General features: G+C 52.2%; 1 protein-coding gene and 1 long non-coding RNA gene across 3 annotated transcripts in view; one reads left to right on the top strand and one right to left on the bottom strand.

The window, feature by feature from the left end:
* IQGAP3 (IQ motif containing GTPase activating protein 3) overlaps positions 1–2,052 on the bottom strand; it is a 30,107-nt gene extending 28,055 nt beyond the window's left edge. For both annotated transcript variants that reach the window (XM_053278421.1, XM_053278422.1), the window contains exons 1-2: positions 1,923–2,052; positions 314–401 (exon numbers count right to left, since the gene is read on the bottom strand). In XM_053278421.1, coding sequence (XP_053134396.1) covers positions 314–401; positions 1,923–1,995 — 161 coding nt within the window. In that variant the 5' untranslated portion in view covers positions 1,996–2,052. The remainder of the gene's footprint in view (positions 1–313; positions 402–1,922) is intronic.
* An 8,310-nt stretch (positions 2,053–10,362) lies between these two features.
* LOC128337428 (uncharacterized) lies at positions 10,363–14,859 on the top strand. The gene is made up of 2 exons (XR_008312260.1): positions 10,363–10,927; positions 13,884–14,859. It is a non-coding gene; the product is annotated as an uncharacterized LOC128337428 (long non-coding RNA).
* Positions 14,860–15,629: the final 770 nt, after the last annotated feature.

Here is a 15,629-nt window from a genome sequence, read left to right as displayed (position 1 = left end):
GCCCGCATGCCAAGGAGGGCGTTGAGAAAGTGGAAGGGCTTCGGAGATGGGGAGGAGGGGCCAGGACACCAAGTTTTGGTGTCATTTCCTGACTGTAGCTGCTGTTTGACAGAGGAACAGTCTGCCTCATGCAGTGGTCGGTCACACCCGTGTTCTCTCTCACAGGGATTCCCAGATGTTGGTGACTCCAACTCCCAGAATCCCCAGCTCCAGTGGCTTTTGCTTGGGGATCCTGGGAGTTGTAGTCCACAACATCTGGGGATCCCTCTTAGCGGGGACACCGCCTCACGCCCCACAAGCTCTGCCCGCTCACCGTTTGGCTTCCTCAAGGCGACAGAGATACTGGTAGGCCACGTTCCGATGCCTCTGGGCATCCATCTCGTCCGCTGTAAGGCGCTCATCTGGGGAGGGAAAATATTATTGCAAGACTCTCTTGGACAGAGGAGACCCAGCAGGAACCGGAACACACCAAAACGGCCACGATTCTCTATGGGTGCAGAGCAGCGTCCCGGAGCTTGTCCTGTGGCTGGACTCCAACTCCCACCACCCCCAGCTGCCTTTAGCCACTGTGGCTGGGATGATGGGAGTTGTAGTCCAACATCTGGGGCCCCAAGTTGGAGAACCCGTGAAAACTCCTTTGAACACAATCCCTTGATGCTTCCCTCTTGAAACCAGAAAAAGTGTTAATCTTTGGAGGAGAGCTGGTCTTGTGGCAGCAAGCATGACTGGTCCCCTTAGCTAAGCAGGGTCCGCCTTGGTTCGCATATGAATGGGAGACCAGAAGTGTGAGCAGCACTGTAAGATCTTCCCCTCAGGGGATGGGGCCGCTCTGGGAAGAGCATCTAGGTCCCAAGTTCCCTCCCTGGCAGCATCTCCAAGATAGGGCTGAGAGAGAGAGACTCCTGCCTGCAGCCTTGGAGAAGCCGCTGCCAGTCCGTGAAGACAATACTGAGATTGATGGGCCGAGGGTCTGACTCAGTCGATGGCAGCTTCCGAGGTTCCTACTGTTTGAGCAGAACTAGAGGAATGCCACGTGTGACGTTTCATAAAGAGTCCCAGCACTTCAGAGTTACAACCTCCCTTCGCTGCACAGAACGCGCCCCTTGTTCTCAAAGCTGTGAGCTATGCTCACATCCGATGAGAAGGGCTACACGTTTCTGCTTCCCCCTCAATCTCCTCCCCCCCCCCCCCAGAAAGAGAGGAAGCACCCCCCACGCCCTGCCCAGAGCTTCCGGCTTCTGGCAAACGTCCCATCCCCACAAACCAGGGCCTTCTGCGGCCTCTCTCCGGCGGGTGCCTCCAGGGAGTGGGGCGGGCGGGACTACCGCCCCCGCCGGCAGCCTGGGAGGGAGGAAGCGCGCAGACCTTCCTGCGGTCTCGGGCGTGACTCAGGCCAACCGTCTCCCTGCACCGGTGCCAGAACTAGCCGCCGGCCGTTTCAGACGCCTGCTCTGCTCCTCGCTGGCTTGCTCCCTTCTTCCAACGCTACGGAAACAGGTCAGTCCGCTCCCCCCCCCCCGCGCGCCCTTTTCCTTCCTTGCCGCTTTGCTCGAAGGGAGAGAGTTAGCAGGGGGCCGCTGTCAGACCCCGCAAGGCACAGCCGACGCCGAGGGGCGCCCCAGCCCTGGAAGCCACAAGCAGCGGGCCAAGGCAACAGGTTCCCTTCTGGTTTGACCCCGCAGGCAGGCAGGCAGGCAGGGCCACCCGGAGGCGCGACTTGCGGCCAGCTGGGACACCCCAAGGCGGGGTGGGGGGCAAGCCGGGCCCTTCCGCGGCTGCGGGCGAACTGCCGCTCCCACGGGGGTTGCTGACTGGGCGGGGGCCGCGCCAGCTGGAGGAGAGCCCAGCTCCAGTTTCCCAGCCCCGGGACGCGCGCGGGGGTCCCTCCTCCGACGGCCACGGGGCTGCTCCCGGCTACTCACAGCCCGTCCGCTCCGGCACCGGCCCGGCGATGGCGCCCTCCCGCCGGGGCTGCTCCATCTCCAGCCGCTCCATCTCCGGCCAGCCGCGGACCTGCTACTGCTCCCAGCTGGGAAGTTTGAATCTCCCGCGCCGCCCCCGCCCCGCCTCCTTTGGGCGCAGCTGGGAGTAGCCCAGACTCCCCCCCCCCTGCGCGCGCCGCAGAGAAGCCTGGGAAGTGTAGTCTCCATGGAGCCGGCGGCGGCCCGAGCAGAGGTGAGCTTGGCGCCCTGCGCGCACTCCCGCAGCCCGGGCAGGTCGCGAAGCCGTCCTCGCGAAAGGCCCCTCGCCTCTTGGCTGCCACAGTAGCGCCCTCTCAAGGGGGCGGGGGGTGTGTGTGGTGGTGCCCACCAGCAGGGAGGGAGCTGCTGGTGAGAATGTGTGTGTTCAAGATGCACACCCCCTGCACACTCGGCTTTTTGCCGGAAGCGTAAGGATGAGTGTGCTCTAGCTGCACACTTTTATCTCATTGGCCTATCTGCCAGAGGTGTAGCGATTTGTGTGTTCTAGCTGCACACCCTTATCTCTTTGGCCTATGTGCCAGAAGTGTAGCAATGTGTGTGTTCTAGCTGCACACCTCTATCGCTTTGGCCTCTATGCCGGAGGTGTGGCGATATGTGTGTTCTAGCTGCACACTTTTATCTCTTTGGCCTATGTGCCGGAGGTGTAGCGATTTGTGTGTTCTAGCTGCACACCCTTATGTCTTAGGCCTATATGCCAGAAGTGTAGCAATGTGTGTGCTCTAGCTGCACACCCCTATCTCTTTGGCCTCTATGCCAGAGTTGTGGCGATGTGTGTTTTCTAGCTGCACACCCTTATCTCTTTGGCCTCTTTGCCGGAGGTGTGGCGACGTGTGTGCTCTGGCTGCACACCCTCATCTCTTTGGACTATATGCCGGAGGTGTGGCAATGTGTGTGTTCTAGCTGCACACCCTTATCTCTTTGGCCTATATTGGGCTTTTTGCTGTAGCTGTAGCGATGTGTGTGTTCTAGCTGCACAAGCTTATCTCTTTGGCCTATATTCAGCTTTTTGACAGAGGTGTAGCAATGTGTGTGTTCCTGCTGCACAACCTTATCTCTTTGGCCTATGTGCCGCAGGTGTGGTGATATGTGTGCTCTAGCTGCACACCTTATCTCTTTGGCCTATGTGCTGGAGGTGTGGCGATGTGTGTGCTCTAGCTGCACAGCCTTATCTCTTTGGCCTATATGCCAGAGGTGTGGTGATATGTGTGCTCTAGCTGCACACCCTTATCTCTTTGGCCTGTGTGCTGGAGGTGTGGCCTAGCTACACAACCTTATCTCTTTGGCCTATATTCGGCTTTTTACTGTAGCTGTAGAAATGTGTGTGTTCTAGCTGCACAACCTAACAATGTGTGTGTTCCTGCTGCACAATCTTATCTCTTTGGCCTATGTGCCGGAGGTGTGGTGATGTGTGGGCTCTAGCTGCACACCCTGGTCTCTTTGGCCTATGTGCCAGAAGTGTAGCAATGTATGTGTTCTAGCTGCACACCACTATCGCTTTGGCCTTTATGCCGGAGGTGTGGCGATGTGTGTGTTCTAGCTGCACACTTTTATCTCTCTGGCCTATGTGCCGGAGGTGTAGCGATTTGTGTGTTCTAGCTGCAAACCCTTATGTCTTTGGCCTATATGCCAGAAGTGTAGCAATGTGTGTGCTCTAGCTGCACACCCCTATCTCCTTGGCCTCCATGCCAGAGTTGTGGCGATGTGTGTTTTCTAGCTGCACACCCTTATCTCTTTGGCCTCTTTGCCGGAGGTGTGGCAATGTGTGTGTTCTAGCTGCACACCCTTATCTCTTTGGCCTATATTGGGCTTTTTGCTGTAGCTGTAACGATGTGTGTGTTCTAGCTGCACAAGCTTATCTCTTTGGCCTATATTCAGCTTTTTGACAGAGGTGTAGCGATGTGTGTGTTCCTGCTGCACAACCTTATCTCTTTGGCCTATGTGCTGGAGGTGTGGCGATGTGTGTGCTCTAGCTGCACACTTATATCTCTTTGGCCTATATGCCAGAGGTGTGGTGATATGTGTGCTCTAACAGCACACTCTTATCTCTTTGGCCTATGTGCCGGAGGTGTGGCGATGTGTGTGCTCTTGCTGCATACCCTTATCTCTTTGGCCTATGTGCTGGAGGTGTGGCCTAGCTGCACAACCTTATCTCTTTGGCCTATATTCGGCTTTTTGCTGTAGCTGTAGAAATGTGTGTGTTCTAGCTGCACAACCTAACAATGTGTGTGTTCCTGCTGCACAATCTTATCTCTTTGGCCTATGTGCCGGAGGTGTGGCGATGTGTGTGCTCTAGCTGTACACCCTTATCTATTTGGCCTATGTACCAGATGTGTGGCAATGTGTGTGTTCCAGCTGCACACCTCTATCGCTTTGGCCTCTATGCCGGAGGTGTGGCAATGTGTGTGCTCTAGCTGTACACCCTGGTCTCTTTGGGCTATGTGCCAGAAGTGTAGCAATGTGTGTGTTCCAGCTGCACACCTCTATCGCTTTGGCCTCTATGCCGGAGGTGTGGCGATGTGTGTGTTCTAGCTGTAAACCCATATCTCTTTAGACAATGTGCCGGAGGTGTGGCGATGTGTGTGTTCTAGCTGCACAACCTTATCTCTTTGGCCTATATTGGGCTTTTTGCTGTACCTGTAGCGATGTGTGTGTTCTAGCTGCACAGGTTTATCTCTTGGGCCTATATTCAGCTTTTTGACAGAGGTGTAGCGATGTGTGTGTTCCTGCTGCACAACCTTATCTCTTTGGCCTATGTGCCGGAAGTGTAGCAATGTGTGTGTTCTTGCTGCACACCTTATCTCTTTGGCCTATGTGCCGGAGGTGTGGCGATGTGTGTGCTCTTGCTGCATACCCTTATCTCTTTGGCCTATGTGCTGGAGGTGTGGCGATGTATGTACTCTAGCTGCACATCCTTATCTCTTTGGCCTATGTGCCGGAGTTGTGGCGATGTGTGTGTTCCAGCTGCACACTTTTATCTCTTTGGCCTATGTGCCGGAGGTGTTGCGATTTATGTGTTCTAGCTGCACACCCTTATGTCTTTGGCCTATATGCCAGAAGTGTAGCAATGTGTGTGCTCTAGCTGCACACCCCTATCTATTTGGCCTTTATGCCGGAGGTGTGGTGTTGTGTGTATTCTAGCTGCACAACATTATCTCTTTGGCCAATATTGGGCTTTTTCCTGGAGCTGTAGCGATGTGTGTGTTCTAGCTGCACACCCGTATCTCTTTGGCCTATATGCTGGAGGTGTGGCGATGTGTGTGCTCTTGCTGCATACCCTTTTCTCTTTGGCCTATGTGCCGGAGGTGTGGCCTAGCTGCACAACCTTATCTCTTTGGCCTATATTGGGCTTTTTGCTGTAGCTGTAGCAATGTGTGTGTTCCTGCTGCACAATCTTATCTCTTTGGCCTATGTGCCGCAGGTGTGGTGATATGTGTGCTCTAACTGCACACTCTTATCTCTTTGGCCTATGTGCTGGAAGTGTAGCAATGTGTGTGTTCTAGCTGCACACCCCTATTTCTTTGGCCTATGTGCCAGTGATGCAGCGATGTGTGTTTTCTAGCTGCACAACCTTATCTCTTTGGCCTATGTGCCGGAGGTGTGGCGATGTGTGTGTTCCTGCTGCACAACCTTATCTCTTTGGCCTATATGCCAGAAGTGTGGCAATGTGTGTGCTCTAGCTGCACACCGTTATCTCTTTGGCCTATATTCGGCTTTTTGCTGTAGCTGTAGTAATGTGTGTGTTCTAGCTGCACAACCTAGCAATATGTGTGTTCCTGCTGCACAATCTTATCTCTTTGGCCTCTATGCCAGAGTTGTGGCGATGTGTGTTTTCTAGCTGCACACCCTTATCTCTTTGGCCTCTTTGCCGGAGGTGTGGCCACGTGTGTGCTCTGGCTGCACAACCTTATCTCTCTGGCCTATATTCGGCTTTTTGCTGTAGCTGTAGTAATGTGTGTGTTCTAGCTGCACAACCTAGCAATATGTGTGTTCCTGCTGCACAATCTTATCTCTTTGGACTATATGCCGGAGGTGTGGCAATGTGTGTGTTCTAGCTGTAAACCCATATCTCTTTAGCCAATGTGCCGGAGGTGTGGCGATGTGTGTGTTCTATCTGCACAACCTTATCTCTTTGGCCTATATTCGGCTTTTTGCTGTAGCTGTAGTAATGTGTGTGTTCTAGCTGCACAACCTAGCAATATGTGTGTTCCTGCTGCACAATCTTATCTCTTTGGCCTATGTGCCGGAGGTGTGGTGATGTGTGGGCTCTAGCTGCACACCCTGGTCTCTTTGGCCTATGTGCCAGAAGCGTAGCAATGCGTGTGTTCTAGCTGCACACCACGATCGCTTTGGCCTTTATGCCGGAGGTGTGGCGATGTGTGTGTTCTAGCTGCACACCCTTATGTCTTTGGCCTATATGCCAGAAGTGTAGCAATGTGTGTGCTCTAGCTGCACACCCCTATCTCTTTGGCCTCTATGCCAGAGTTGTGGCGATGTGTGTTTTCTAGCTGCACACCCCTATCTCTTTGGCCTCTTTGCCGGAGGTGTGGTGACGTGTGTGCTCTGGCTGCACACCCTCATCTCTTTGGACTATATGCCGGAGGTGTGGCAATGTGTGTGTTCTAGCTGCACACCCTAATCTCTTTGGCCTATATGCCAAAGAGTGTGGCAATGTGTGTGTTCTAGCTGTAAACCCATATCTCTTTAGCCAATGTGCCGGAGGTGTGGCGATGTGTGTGTTCTAGCTGCACAACCTTATCTCTTTGGCCTATATTGGGCTTTTTGCTGTACCTGTAGCGATGTGTGTGTTCTAGCTGCACAGGTTTATCTCTTGGGCCTATATTCAGCTTTTTGACAGAGGTGTAGCGATGTGTGTGTTCCTGCTGCACAACCTTATCTCTTTGGCCTATGTGCCGGAAGTGTAGCAATGTGTGTGTTCTTGCTGCACACCTTATCTCTTTGGCCTGTGTGCTGGAGGTGTGGCGATGTGTGTGCTCTAGCTGCACACCTATATCTCTTTGGCCTATATGCCAGAGGTGTGGTGATATGTGTGCTCTAACTGCACACTCTTATCTCTTTGGCCTATGTGCTGGAGGCGTGGCGATGTATGTGCTCTAGCTGCACACCCTTATCTCTTTGGCCTCTGTGCCGGAGATGTGGCGATGTGTGTGCTCTAGCTGCACACCCTCTTCTCTTTGGCCTGTATCCCGGAGTTGTGACGACGCATGTGCTCTAGTTGCACACCCTTATCTCTTAGGCCTATGTGCTGGAGCTGTGGCGATGTGTATGCTCTAGGTGCACACCCTTATCTCTTAGGCCTATGTGCCGGAGGTGTGGCGATGTATGTGCTCTAGCTGCACACCGTTATCTCTTTGGCCTATATTCGGCTTTTTGCTGGAGCTGTAGTAATGTGTGTGTTCTAGCTGCACAACCTAGCAATATATGTGTTCCTGCTGCACAATCTTATCTCTTTGGCCTCTATGCCAGAGTTGTGGCGATGTGTGTTTTCTAGCTGCACACCCTTATCTCTTTGGCCTCTTTGCCGGAGGTGTGGCCACGTGTGTGCTCTGGCTGCACAACCTTATCTCTCTGGCCTATATTCGGCTTTTTGCTGTAGCTGTAGTAATGTGTGTGTTCTAGCTGCACAACCTAGCAATATGTGTGTTCCTGCTGCACAATCTTATCTCTTTGGACTATATGCCGGAGGTGTGGCAATGTGTGTGTTCTAGCTGTAAACCCATATCTCTTTAGCCAATGTGCCGGAGGTGTGGCGATGTGTGTGTTCTATCTGCACAACCTTATCTCTTTGGCCTATATTCGGCTTTTTGCTGTAGCTGTAGTAATGTGTGTGTTCTAGCTGCACAACCTAGCAATATGTGTGTTCCTGCTGCACAATCTTATCTCTTTGGCCTATGTGCCGGAGGTGTGGTGATGTGTGGGCTCTAGCTGCACACCCTGGTCTCTTTGGCCTATGTGCCAGAAGCGTAGCAATGCGTGTGTTCTAGCTGCACACCACGATCGCTTTGGCCTTTATGCCGGAGGTGTGGCGATGTGTGTGTTCTAGCTGCACACCCTTATGTCTTTGGCCTATATGCCAGAAGTGTAGCAATGTGTGTGCTCTAGCTGCACACCCCTATCTCTTTGGCCTCTATGCCAGAGTTGTGGCGATGTGTGTTTTCTAGCTGCACACCCCTATCTCTTTGGCCTCTTTGCCGGAGGTGTGGTGACGTGTGTGCTCTGGCTGCACACCCTCATCTCTTTGGACTATATGCCGGAGGTGTGGCAATGTGTGTGTTCTAGCTGCACACCCTAATCTCTTTGGCCTATATGCCAAAGAGTGTGGCAATGTGTGTGTTCTAGCTGTAAACCCATATCTCTTTAGCCAATGTGCCGGAGGTGTGGCGATGTGTGTGTTCTAGCTGCACAACCTTATCTCTTTGGCCTATATTGGGCTTTTTGCTGTACCTGTAGCGATGTGTGTGTTCTAGCTGCACAGGTTTATCTCTTGGGCCTATATTCAGCTTTTTGACAGAGGTGTAGCGATGTGTGTGTTCCTGCTGCACAACCTTATCTCTTTGGCCTATGTGCCGGAAGTGTAGCAATGTGTGTGTTCTTGCTGCACACCTTATCTCTTTGGCCTGTGTGCTGGAGGTGTGGCAATGTGTGTGCTCTAGCTGCACACCTATATCTCTTTGGCCTATATGCCAGAGGTGTGGTGATATGTGTGCTCTAACTGCACACTCTTATCTCTTTGGCCTATGTGCCGGAGGTGTAGTGATGTGTGTGTGTTCTAGCTGCACAGCCTTATCTCTTTGGCCTGTGTGCCAGAGGTGTGGCAATGCATGTGTCTCAGCTGCACACCCTCATCTCTTTGGCCTATGTGCCGGAGGTGTGGCGATGTGTGTGCTCTTGCTGCACACCATTATCTCTTTGGCGTATGTGCCCGAGGTGTGGTGATGTGTGTGCTCTAGCTTCACACCCTTATCTCTTTGGCCTATATCCCGGAGGTGTGGCGATGTGTGTGCTCTTGCTGCACACCCTTATCTCTTTGGCTTATGTGCCGGAGGTGTGGCGATGTGTGTGCTCTAGCTGCACTACCTTATCACTTTGGCCTGTATCCCGGAGGTGTGGCGACGTGTGTGCTCTAGCAGGACACCCTTATCTCTTTGGCCTATGTGCCATGGGGGGGGCGATGCGTGTGTTCTAGCTGCACACCCTTATCTCTTTGGACTTTGTGCCAGAGGTGTGGCGACGCATGTGCTCTAGCTGCACACCCTTATCTCTTTGGCCTATGTGCCGGAGGTGTGGCGATGCGTGTGCTCTAGGTGCACAGCCTTATCTCTTTGGCCTCTATCCCAGAGGTGTGGCGACGCGTGTGCTCTAGCTGCACATCCTTATCTCTTTGGCCTGTGTGCCGGAGGTGTGGCGACGTATGTGTTCTAGCTGCACATCCTTATATCTTTGGCCTGTGTGCCGGAGGTGTGGCAATGTCTGTGTTCTAGCTGCACATCCTTATCTCTTTGGTCTGTGTGCCGGAGGTGTGGCGACATATGTGTTCTAGCTGCACATCCTTATCTCTTTGGCCTATGTGCCGGAGTTGTGGCGACGTTTGTCCTCTAGCTGCACACCTTATCTCTTTGGCCTATGTGCCGGAGGTGTGGCGACGTTTGTCCTCTAGCTGCACACCTTATCTCTTTGGCCTATGTGCCGGAGGTGTGGCAATGTATGTGTTCTAGCTGCACACCTTATCTCTTTGGCCTATGTGCCGGATGTGTGGCGATGTCTGTGTTCTAGCTGCACAGCCTTATCTCTTTGGCCTATGTGCCGGAGGTGTGGCGATGCTTGTGCTCTAGCTGCACACCTTATCTCTTTGGCCTATGTGCCGGAGGTGTGGCGATGTGTGTGCTCTAGCTGCACAGCCTTATCTCTTTGGCCTCTGTGCCGGAGTTGTGGCGACGTTTGTCCTCTAGCTGCACACCTTATCTCTTTGGCCTATGTGCCGGAGGTGTGGCAATGTGTGTGTTCTAGCTGCACACCTTAGCTCTTTGGCCTATGTGCCAGAGTTGTGGCGACGTTTGTCCTCTAGCTGTACAGCCTTATCTCTTTGGCCTGTGTGCCGGAGGTGTGGCGATGCTTGTGCTCTAGCTGCACACCTTATCTCTTTGGCCTATGTGCCGGAGTTGTGGCGACGTTTGTCCTCTAGCTGCACAGCCTTATCTCTTTGGCCTGAGTGCCGGAGGTGTGGCGATGTGTCTGCTCTAGCTGCACACCCTTATCTCTTTGGCCTATTTGCCGGAGGTGTTGCGATGTGTCTGCTCTAGCTGCACACCTTATCTCTTTAGCCTCTGTGCCGGAGGTGTGGCAATGTGTGTCCTCTAGCTGCATACCCTTATCTCTTTGGCCTCTATTCCGGAGGTGTGGTGATGTCTGTGTTCTTGCTTTACACCCTTATCTCTTTGGCCTTAGCCCAGCTCCCCCCCCCCTCGCGCCGCAGAGCAGGCTGGGAAGTGTAGTCTCCATGGACCCTGAGGCCGGGCAGAGGCTCGCTTGGCTCCCTGGGCGCAGGCGCCGGGGCGCGCTGCCGAGAGTCACTGGCTCCTGGCCCTGGGCAGGTCGCGCTGCCTCCTCGCGAAAGGCCGCTCGCCTCTTGGCTGCCACAGTAGCCCCTCCTCAGGGGGGCGGGTGGGGGGGTCGTGCCCGCCGGGAGGGAAGGAGCTGCCTGCGCTTTGTCCGGTGACGTGGAATGGGGGGGCAGTCGCCATGTTGAGAAGGTCTTCCTGATTCCCCGCGCCTGCGCAGATGGAGCTAATGGGAGCGGGAGGAGTCCGGCGCCATCTTGGAGGCGCCCCTCTTCCGTCTCCTTCTCCATCCCGGCGGCGGTTCCCCGCCGGCCTTCCGTGAAGCCCCGGACCCGCAAGTGAGAAGAAGAGGGGAGGTTTCGGCGATGGGTAAGCTGGAGCCCACTTTTAAACTGGCAGTGGGGAGGGCGCGGGGCGTTCCCGGAGGCTGCCCTCGAACTACAGCCCCCATCATGCCCCGCGGGCCGGAAGTGAGGCCTCGGGGTGACGGGAGTTGTAGTCCCAGCCGCTGAGCTCTTCTGGGGGGGGTGTATCTGCTGCAGGGAGCGGCGGGCTGCCCCCCAGGAATGGCCGCTGCGTGGGCTGGCTAGTGGGCAGCAGGGCTCCTAGCCCAACCGGTGGTGTGCTAGCTGTTGCTGAACTCCAGCTCCCATCAGCCCCAGCCATAGTAAATGGAAGCTGGGGGTGATGGGCGTTGTAGTTGGGGGCCCCTCTGGAGGCCCCCAGGTTGGGAAACCCCAGTCTGCGGGCTGGCTTGGAGGAGACGCCGCCCCACCCCGGCCCCCTTGTTTGCAGAGCGCCCAGAGATTGTGGTGGGCTGTGCTTTTGCGGTGGAACTTCCCCCTTAGCTAAGCAGGGTCTGCCCTGGTTTGCATTTGAATGGGAGACTAGAAGTATGAGAACTGTTTGTTGTATCTAAAGAATTACTTTCCTACTATGGACTTTACAGCAGGGTTTGAAATTTAGCAAAAAACTGCAGGTTTGGTAGATTAGCTATGTTTGTAAGGGTTTGAATTTATGTTTTGAATTATTATTATAACAAGGGTAAATTTTATAGCTGATGATTCACGAAGAGATGTGTGCGGGAAGTCCACCTTTTTGTGTATATTTGCTATGAATGACAATATTACTACTGTTAAAATTAATAAAAATTGAATTTGGAGAAGAAACAAGGAAGTATGAGAACTGTCAGATCTTCCCCTCAGGGGATGGAGCTGCTCTGGGAAGAGCAGAAGGTCCCAAGTTCCCTCCCTGGCAGCATCTCCAAGTAGGGCTGAGAGAGACTCCTGCCTGCAAGCTTGGAGAAGCCACTGCCAGTCTGGGTAGACAATACTGAGCTAGATGGACCAGTGGTCTCACTCAATATATAGCAGCTTCCGATGTTCTGGTGTTGGGGGCTGCTTGGAAGGAAAAGTTGGGGCTGCTTGGAGGGGACCCTCTTCTGGGCATGAAATCTCTGGGCAGTTCACCAATGAAAACACCGCCATCAAAACTGTAACTCATATAAAATAAAACAAACCCATTTAAAGTAACCTTCAGTCCAACTTGTGGAAGTTGTTCTCATTCTGCTTGAGGGGCTGTGGGGGGCCTGGGGAAAGGGGAGTGGGGGCTGAAGTCCAGTGCTGGGGGAACGTGGGAGCATCAACAGCGCCTGCCACGTGGCTTGCTGCTGAAAAAAAGACTGCAAGCCTGTCTCCAGTCCCCCCCCGCCAAACAGCCCTGGCCCCCCTTGGCTACCTGGGGCCCTGGTTGTTGGCTCCTTGGTGTTCCCTTTTGGTGTTGGCTGTCTGATTAGTAGGATAGGACACGGGGCGGGGGGGGATCCTGTGGGAGTTGCTGAAGCCATTGGAAAGCTCCTCAGTGTGTGTGCAGATCCACCACCTGAAAAGAAAGAGCAGCAAGCGCCACTGGAGGGAGGCTGTGCTGGGGACGGATAGGGTTAGTGGCTCTCCCCCTACAAAATGTATGAGAATCGCCACTTTCAAAGGCGTGTCTTTCCCCTCATTTAGCAGGGAATGAGCGTTTTTTTGTGTTCTCCACGATGCCACAGTGAGGCCCATCTCAGCTCTCCCTCGGCCTGGCCCACCTCACAGGGATATTATTTATTATTTTATTTATTTATCACATTTGTATACTATCCCAAACTTTCGTCTTTGGGTGGTATATATTGTGAGGATAAAAAATGAAGTATCCCTTCCTGAGCACACGGAGGCACCTAGATAATTGTGCACAATATGGCCAGCCTCCTTTCCCCAAAAATAAAAATTCAACCTTGCTTTCTTAACATGACTTTTGCTTATAGAAATGAAACCAGTCAGGGAGCTTACTTGAGGCTTGCTTCATTTCAGCAAGCCTAGAGGGTTTCGAGTCCACATCAAGGAAGAAAACAAGGCCTGGCTGATTTGCAGGTATTCCATACTGACAAAATTACTGAGGCTTTGAAGAAGTCTGGGCGAGAGAAGTTGGATCCTGCCATGAAATCCAGGGTCACAGAAGGGGGCTTCAGGGTCAGTCTTGGACTCACCCGGCCTAACCATCCTGGGGGGCTACAATACTCCCCCCTCCCATGGCCACTTCTCCCAGCAAGGGAGACATCCCGGTGTGTGATAAATGCAAAGTACAGACCTCAAAACCAGGGGAGTTTCCCAACGGGCCCCCCAGTAAAGGAGATGGAATCCTGATTGCGATCCCACCCGCTTCTTCAACCCACTGAGCTGGGTGTATTTATTCTTTGATTTATATACCACTTTTCGATAAAGTAATTTCAAAGCGGTTTACAATCTAATAAAAACATTGCATAATTAAAATACAAAAATACAAATCATATAGATATAAAAATAATATAAATAACATTTAATGATCCATTAAAAAACAATAATACATAAAACACAAAGTGGCAATAGTAAAACAATACTTTTCATGGGTGCAGAGCCCAGTTACTTTTTTCCTTAAAACTGTCAAGGCGACTGAGGAGCGGACGCCAGCCGAGAGAGCATTCCAAAGCCTGGGGGCCATGACTGAGAAGGCCCCGTCCCACATACTCAGCAACCAAACCTCTCTCACTGTTGGCACACGGAGCAGACCCCCTCCGATGATCTTGTCAAGCGGGCAGAAACCCTTGGGAGCAGGCCAGGTTGCTGCTGGCTTGAGACCTTAGAGGGACACAGCAAGGGCTCTGCCTGCCGTCTCTCCCCAGGACTCAGTCACCCAGAGCAGGGCGGCTTCGTGGTTCTTCTGTGATCAGAGCAGTCCCTCTGTGCTGCCCTTTGAGAAGGGAAGACCTTTCCTGTCTCAGGCTCTGACTGGTTCTCTCTCTTTGTTTCAGCAGGTGACGGCTAGGAGAGTGAGGAGGAAGGAAGGCCCCACCCATGACTGTGCAGAGGGATCAGACGGAAAAAGAGGGAACAACAGAAGGAAAACCTTAAGCAGAGGAGAAGAACAAGAAAAACAGGGGAAAGAAGTGAGAAATGAACACAAAGGGGAAACCGCATAAATGCTTGGAGTGTGGAAAGAGCTTCAGTGCGAGTTCCCACCTCACTTCACATCAAAGAACCCACACTGGAGAGAGACCATATAAATGCTTGGAGTGTGATAAGTGATTCAGTGACAGTGCAAAACTTAGCAAACATCAAAGAACCCACACCAGAGAGAAACCATTTCTGTGCTTGGAGTGTGGAAAGAGCTTCAGTGACAATGGAAACCTTACCATACATCAAAGAATTCACACTGGTGAGAAACCATATCACTGCCTGGAGTGTGGAAAGCGCTTCAGTAGCAATGGATCACTTCTTGTGCATCAAAGAAGCCACACTGGAGAGAGACCATATCAGTGCTTGGAGTGTGGAAGGAGCTTCAGTGGGAGTGACTACCTCAATTTACATCAAATGACTCACACTGGAGAGAAACCTTTTAAATGCTTGGAGTGTCGAAAGAGCTTCAGCACCAGTGGAAATCTTAATCGGCATCAAAGAACCCACACTGTGTAGAAACCACATCCGTGCTCAGAGAGTGGAAAGAGCTTCAGCCAGAACAGGGATCCTACTAAACGTCAAAGTACCCACAGTGGAAATGGGGATTTCTGTTTTAGAATTTCACTTGGAAGTAAAGGAACCATTTGCAACTTGAAGGATTTCATTTTAAACATTAGCCATTTTATTTTATAATGGCCATATATGGTAAGCTTGAATCATAGTACATTTGAATCTGAAAGGATCTTCTGCTTTCTGGGGGCATCATGTTGTTTTAGATGTATCCTTGAGTGATTAAAACCCCTTGAGAGCAATAAAAGTGAAAAGGATTAATTCAGTATTTGTGCTTTTAAACATCCCAACCTCCTTTGAACATGTCCCAAGCATATTTCCCCTAGTACTTTTTCTGCTCTCAAAAGCAGTGCGTGCAGCTCATTTCAGTGGCAGGACTGTGTATGTAAAAGAGGTATCTGTTAATCGGCAGGTCACATGCCTTTATTTCACACAAGGACTAACAAGAACAAACTTGGTTAGCTGCCCCATAACAAATTGTTCTCTGCGCAGCTCACAACAACGTTAAAGAGACAAGCAAGTTAAAAGCAAATTAAAAATATGTTTTAAATATGCTGCCCCCATTTTAAAAGTTTGAGTGAACAGAAAGGCCTTCCCTTGGCTTCTAAAGGAACCAAGTTTGTTCTCGCTTGTTGTTTGTGGCATTGCACAACACCGTGACTGATCAGGTGGCGCAGGTCTGTTAATAAATAATAATAATAATAATAATAATAATTCTTCGATTTCTATACCGCCCTTCCAAAAATGGCTTAGGGTGGATCACAAAGAGAAATAACATCAGCCTTATCGACGTTAAGGCATCGGCCTCTGGTTCCAGTTTCCTGACTGGGTGGAGCTGGGAGCTAGAGCCTTTATTGTGGCATTCAACCCGCAGGTGTTTTGACCATGGGATTCTCTCTCTCTCCCCCCCCCCCCTTCCTCTCAACCACTAGACCAGGGCTGCACAACTTTGGTCATCAAGCTGTTGGACTACAATTCCCATCATCCCTGACTGCTGGGCACTGTGCTTGGGGAGGACGGGAGCTGTAGTC

Source organism: Hemicordylus capensis, chromosome 14 (assembly GCF_027244095.1).
Source record: "Hemicordylus capensis ecotype Gifberg chromosome 14, rHemCap1.1.pri, whole genome shotgun sequence".
NCBI classification, from domain to species: Eukaryota; Metazoa; Chordata; class Lepidosauria; order Squamata; family Cordylidae; genus Hemicordylus; species Hemicordylus capensis.
Note: the sequence above shows the minus strand (reverse complement) of the source record. Positions and strands in the feature narration are given on the sequence as shown.